Raw genomic sequence first — 6,239 nt, forward strand, 5'->3', positions numbered from 1 at the left:
TTCGGAGTTCTGTTCTCGTTCCCCGCCGCGATTTCGATCTTCTCATCAAATCTCCTCACTCTCTCCTCTCCTCTTTTCCCTCAATCGACCTACTTTCCATTTTATTCTAGTCGCACCGCACAGGCGACATTAACCAGTGTTGTCACTCCCTCACAGCTCAAGGCCAATTGCAGTACCAGTGCTCAGTTCCGTCAAGGTGAAATCCCGTTGATAAAGTTTTGCGACATAACCGAGAACCAAATTTGACTGACACCTTTCTCTTTTTTTATTCCTGCCAGGTGCTCGAGATCTCAGTGTACTACTCCCGTTCTCCCCCAATTTCGCTATACCGGATGACTATCATGAACACGAGTAGCGTGGAGTTGTCTATCGATCAAGGTATCTAGGTAACGTGCCTGCATGAAGACCGGTGTTCGTCGACTATTCGTCTACCTCGCGATCTCGATTGCTTCTGAACAACAAGAAACATTGAGAAAGTGGTTGGCGCAGTCGTCGTTCTGAGATTATACGGTTGAACTTGATCTGGATAATTCCAGCGAAAGGACTCATGCGCGCATCTTCCCCCAACACATGGAGTTAAATACTGATCGCATAAGTAGCATGGCCCCGGAAAATGAAAATCCCTCCCTAGGAGGGCGCACGGAGAAACTGGACTCGAAAGTCCAGTCGACAGAACAACCATTCGAACCGAAACAGTATGGCGATGACGGTCATGGTGGCGATGTGGCCAGCGGCAGGCCTACGCCTGGGCGACTTGGTTTATATTTCAGGAAATTCGAGCAGTACCTGGTCGAGTATAATCTTGAGGCACGTGGACTTGAACGGGTGCATGAGAGTGAACGGATGAAGAAGTTGTCCTGGGTTTCGTACCTGCAGGCGGCATTGCTTTGGGTTTCGATCAATCTGGCTGCCAACAATATTACACTTGGGATGTTGGGGCCGGCTTCGTATGGATTGGGTTTTATGGATGCATCGCTTTGCGCTGTGTTCGGAGCGCTTGTTGGCGCTTCGGTTGCGTCGTGGATGGCGACTTGGGGGCCTCTTTCTGGAATAAGAACAATGGTATGTCTCTCCTGTTTCTGACGTCTTGGGGCCGAAAACTGACAATATCAGGCCCTCGGACGCTATTCAATGGGCTGGTGGCCAAGCAAGATCGTTGTCATCCTGAACTTGATCCAAATGATCGGGTACTGTTTGATCGACTGCGTCGTTGGTGGACAAATCTTGTCAGCGGTGTCACCGCATGGAAGCATGTCAGTCGCTGTCGGCATCGTGATCATCGCCGTCATTAGCTGGGCCGTAGCCACATTCGGTATACACGTCTTTCACTACTACGAACGGTGAGTGCGAAGTCCCAAGAAGTCATCAACGCAGTGCTAACAACACCAGCTTCGCCTGGGTCCCCCAACTCATCGTAGTCTGCATCCTCTTCGGCGTCTCATCCTCAAACTTCGACCTCACAACCCCATCCACAGGAGACCCCCGCACAGTCACCGGCAATAGACTCTCCTTCTTCTCCCTCTGCATGAGCGCCGCAATCACCTACGCCCCCCTCGCCGCAGACTTCTTCGTCTACTACCCCTCCACCACCTCCCGATCATCCATCTTCCTCCTAACCCTCACCGGCCTCATGTGCTCCTTCACAATGGCCTTCCTAATCGGCATCGGCCTCGCCTCTGGCATAAACACAAACGCAGCCTACAGCGCAGCATACAACCAAGGCCAAGGCGCGTTGATCGTAGAGGGCTTCTCCCCACTCAACAACTTCGGCAAATTCTGCTCCGTCGTCGTCGCACTGGGCCTAATCGCAAACACCATTGCGCCAACCTACTGCACGGGAGTCGACTTCCAAGTCCTCGGCCGATACGCCGAGAAAATCCCCCGCGTAATCTGGAACACCGTCGGCGCGATAATCTACACCGTCTGCGCGCTCGTTGGACGGGGCCATCTCTCCGAGATCTTCACCAACTTCCTCGCGTTGATGGGCTACTGGGTCGCTATTTGGTTCGGCATCCTCCTTGAAGAACGGTATATCTTCCGTCGACGCAGTGGGTATAGTTGGAGTGCTTGGAACGATCCTTCAAAGCTCCCGATTGGAGTCGCGGGGTTTATTGCGTTTTGTGTCGGTTGGGTCGGGGCTGTTCTTTGCATGGCGCAGGTTTGGTATATTGGGCCGTTGGCGGGGCTGGTGGGGGAGTATGGTGCTGATGTAGGTTTTTGTCCCCTTTCCTTCTAATTTTGTTTTTTGTTTGATGTGAAAGGATGCTAATGGTGTAGATGGGTAACTATGTTGGCTGTTCGTGGGCTGCTGTGGTTTATCCGCCGCTGAGGTATCTGGAGCTCAAGTTCTTTGGGCGATAAAGGCATCCTATATGACCCTGTTCAACAAGGGTTATTGACTGGAAAATGCTTCCAGTATATACAGAGTAAGAGACCTATGAGGTCTCAATCACCAAAAGTTCATCGTTTGATATCTCATCTACATTACACTGTTCATAGAAGCAATGCAATACAACCAAATATAATCCTGCCATTCTAGACCTAAACCTAACCAATGCGAACATCCATCTGCTCCAATTCCCCCTCTATCTAGAACCCTACAGGGCAGACTATACACTGCGGAAAAAGACTCCGCAATCGGCCGGAGACATCACATCCGCTCTCCCGTTCCGCCCGCTCAATCTAGGAATTAAATCATGATCATGCCATACCCAATCTCGGGATTTGCTCACACATATGGTACGTTTGTTAGTATTGAACACTCCATTCATCCACAACTATTCTACAATTAAAAACAAATGAAAGAGACATGCATGCACCTTCGGTGTCGGTGTACAGATAAAAGCAGAAACAAGCTAAAGACCTTCAAGCAATGACTAGACCGAAATTAATGGACGTGAATGAACCCGTATATAGTAGACCCAATGCTTAAATACGTTGCGTTTGACACTCTGGTACTAGCCCGTCTTGATCCGTCCCTTTGCTTGTTTCTTATTCTCTTTTTTGAAACTCGCGCGTCGTACTGCGGGGGTATTTACCGGTACCAGTACTCGGGCTTGACGTAGTCGGCGAAGGTCTTGGGTTCCTCGGGGGCAGCGTGGTGGCCGTGGCCGTGGTCGTGGTCGTGGTCGTCTATGAAAGTGTATCGTCAGAACATGATCAATTGCAAGGCAGAGAGGGTAGGGACATACGGGCGTGAGGGTCCTCCTCAGGTCCGACGTAGTTCAGCTTGACAACGTTACCGCACTCGCCGCAGCGCTCGAGGGGGCGGTCACGGGAGACCTGCATCATTAGTCTGCGATCAAACCATAACCAAAGCTAAATCGCAATCTTACAGTCAACCAGTTAACCTGGTGAGAGTCAACAGGGTAACCAGTGCAACCAGCGTACTGCTCGTCACCAGCACCGTTGACAACAATCGGGTCCTCGATAGTTCCTGCACCAATCAGCATCATGCTCCCTTATCGCACCAAGCGCAGGAAAAGCAAGCAGCATACCCTTGCGGGAAGCATCCAAAGGCTTCAAGTCGAAGATGTCAATGCCCTGCATTTTACCGACGAGTTCGAGACGCTCGAGACCAGTGGCCTGTTCGATATCGGTAGGGATGGTACCGGGCTTAGCACCGGGAGGGATGAGGTCGTCTTCGGTTTGGATCGCTATTCATCCCCCGTAGTTAGCTTCTGATCGCAAACACCCGCGGTAAACCCGGATCGTCGAACCGGATAGTTCACGACCAATTGCCCGGTAAATCAAAGCATTGAGCGGTAAATGTGTATACTAACCGTCAAGAGAACGGAGCTTAGCCTCCTTAACCTCGTACTTGTGGACTATAGCAAAACAAATCCAAGTCAGCCCACCCCGTCTGACCTAACCAGTCCAGTTCAATCCAATCCAATCCACCAAAACCAAAACTACCCCTCCACAGAGCCCAATTGAGCCCCGCAGACCTCACAAAACCAATCCACCACCACAGCATCTCCCTTCTCACAATCACAACACAGTTCCGGGATCGGGTTTACGCACATCGGCTAACGGACGAAGAAAACGGGCGCGCGGCAGCAAGGCCCCGCACGGGGGTGCGCCTCGCGAGGGTAGACACCGTACGCTGAAGGAACATGGTCCTTGTTGTAATCGGGCGGGCAGGAGTAACGGTCGAGGGGGGACGGAGGGGTGTTTGACGTTGGGAGCAAAGGGAAGATTGGAATGAGGTGCTGGGCGAGTTTGAAGCCGCTTCGGGCCGTTGGTGATTGGTTGGCGGGTTCCGTCACCGCCCGGGTTAGTCATCCGCGGTGATTGGTTGGAGCTTATACGGCTGGACATATAGACCAGCTGTGCTTAATTTCCTGATGCGGAAATACTGTAGGGCTTAGGGTAACCTTGCATCGATGTAGAGATGAAGTACAACATTCTATCATATGGTATATACGACAAACACGCCAGCCTTCCCATATAGACATCCCAGACAAAAAAAAAAAAAAAAAAAAAGCGACAAATGAGAGACTCCGCGATATACAATACCCCCATCTTCCCAATGAAAAACCATAACCATAGTAATAACCATAACCATCACGACTCCATAGCCCATCATCCATTCAACCCATTCGTCAAAGATCCGAAGCCATTTCTTCACATGCCTCAGCCGTAACACAGTTTCCAATCTTCCCCGCAATGTGGCGCCATTTGTTTTTCTCATAGTCTTGAATAGCACGTTGAAGCCGTTGTATCTGTTGTCGTTAGTATGCGCCAAAAGAGGAGAAGAGAGGAATGGTAGGGATACCATTTCTTCCGTCCAAACCACATTCTTCTTTTTCAACCTCGTGCAATACCGGACCTGCAGCGTGCCACTCGTTCGACCAGGGAAGAACTCCTCGATTTGCTTCCACGTCAGTCTCTTGTTCTCTTTCAGATCCACCACCAGTTCATCGTCATCTTGCGTGAACGGTTTTCTCTTATGCGGCGTTATTGGTCTCGGGTTAGGCATTCCCGGCATGCCCACGAGGCTTCGTTGGCCGGAAGAATAGTTCGACGACCGAGAGTTTACACTATGGTGGCTCGATCGCATCGTTGCTTGAGGCGGCATGTGATGGTGGTGGTGTTGCTGCGGCAGTGCCATCGAAGCCTGCGGGCCAAAGCCGTTGCTCGATGCTGCTTGCTCGGACTGTGTCGAGAACAGAGCATCGGGTGTTTGGGAAGCCTCTGCGGACCCCTCGACTGGGAATCCCGACAGATGTGATCTGACCCGTCTGCCATCGTCGTGATCTGGATCTGACTCTGCATGAGGTCGCTTTTTGCCGTGTTGCGCAGAAGTGATTTCGAGGCTGGTTGATGGGTACTGAGGCGAAAAGTGATGCCGGGGGAGCATCTGGTGCGGTGCAAGAAGAACCGGCTGTGGGATCCCATGGACGATCGCTTGTGATGTCGGACCTGGAATGACGCCTGCGCTTGCATGTGGATGATGTTCGAATGCTGTATGCGGTGACCCCCCTGCCGCTGCCGCCGCCGTTGCAAAAGGGACGTCTGGCGGTTTGTCATGATGGTGAATCTGAGGTTGCTGCGAGTGCTGCTGCTGCGGGTGGTGATAGGCGAGTAACTCGCCATGGTTATCGGGTTTGCAATTGGCAGGATAGGAATAGTCGATTGCGTAGTCTCGATACGGGTTTGCCTGTGTCGCAGACATACATCGGCACCGCAGGAGCCCGGAAGCCCTGACAGGCTACCCAGTCAAAATGGGGGAAGAAGGGAAGAAAAGGGAGGGATGATATCAACGCGATGCCGGAACAAAACGGTGGTCGCGTGAGAATCGCGAAAACCAGCTCTCTCCAAAAGGGAAAGGTTCAAGTTTGGCTGGCACGAGCTGCCTGCAGCATATATGAAAGCGGGCGAGAGTGACCCGAGGACTCGAGGACCCGAAGACTTGAAGACTCGAAGACTTGAAGACTCGAAGACTCGGGAATACCAGATTCCAACGCAAATCCTGCTCGAGGATAATGTCGCGTTCAAGAAGTTCGCAATGAAGTTGGAAAAGACGAGGAAACTTGCCTTTCTTTCTAAAACGTGATCGTCGCGACAGGCACTAGACAAGACAATCGACCATAGTATAGTAGAGTAAGACAGGAACAGAAACAATGAAGATGAGGTGCATGTGCATTCAAGAAAGGCAAGCGGGATGTTTGTTAAGAACAAGCTAGGGCCAAAACCCGTCCGGAAAGGGAGAAAATAATATAGTGTAGTAAGTAAGT

General features: G+C 51.4%; 3 protein-coding genes across 3 annotated transcripts; 1 reads left to right on the top strand and 2 right to left on the bottom strand.

Annotated features, from left to right (window-relative positions):
* The first annotated feature begins 281 nt into the window (after nucleotides 1–281).
* ASPGLDRAFT_43357 (purine-cytosine permease family protein) lies at nucleotides 282–2,533 on the top strand. The gene is made up of 4 exons (XM_022545795.1): nucleotides 282–1,062; nucleotides 1,114–1,340; nucleotides 1,390–2,209; nucleotides 2,278–2,533. Exons 1-4 carry the CDS (start codon nucleotides 601–603, stop codon nucleotides 2,359–2,361), a joined length of 1,593 nt encoding a protein of 530 aa, XP_022403585.1. The 5' UTR covers nucleotides 282–600; the 3' UTR covers nucleotides 2,362–2,533.
* Nucleotides 2,534–2,764: 231 nt separating this feature from the next.
* On the bottom strand, nucleotides 2,765–4,117 carry cox5b (cytochrome c oxidase subunit IV; the record flags this gene model as incomplete). The annotated part of the gene is made up of 6 exons (XM_022542599.1): nucleotides 2,765–3,132; nucleotides 3,192–3,282; nucleotides 3,336–3,436; nucleotides 3,498–3,656; nucleotides 3,783–3,827; nucleotides 4,024–4,117. The coding sequence occupies 6 exons, from the start codon at nucleotides 4,115–4,117 to the stop codon at nucleotides 3,035–3,037; spliced, it is 588 nt and encodes a 195-aa protein (XP_022403586.1). The 3' UTR covers nucleotides 2,765–3,034.
* Nucleotides 4,118–4,604: 487 nt separating this feature from the next.
* ASPGLDRAFT_120238 (SANT/Myb-like DNA-binding domain-containing protein) lies at nucleotides 4,605–5,677 on the bottom strand (the record flags this gene model as incomplete). The annotated part of the gene is made up of 2 exons (XM_022540124.1): nucleotides 4,605–4,724; nucleotides 4,778–5,677. 2 exons carry the CDS (start codon nucleotides 5,675–5,677, stop codon nucleotides 4,605–4,607), a joined length of 1,020 nt encoding a protein of 339 aa, XP_022403587.1.
* Nucleotides 5,678–6,239: the final 562 nt, after the last annotated feature.

This window comes from Aspergillus glaucus, assembly GCF_001890805.1.
Source record: "Aspergillus glaucus CBS 516.65 unplaced genomic scaffold ASPGLscaffold_4, whole genome shotgun sequence".
Classification (NCBI taxonomy): Eukaryota; Fungi; Ascomycota; class Eurotiomycetes; order Eurotiales; family Aspergillaceae; genus Aspergillus; species Aspergillus glaucus.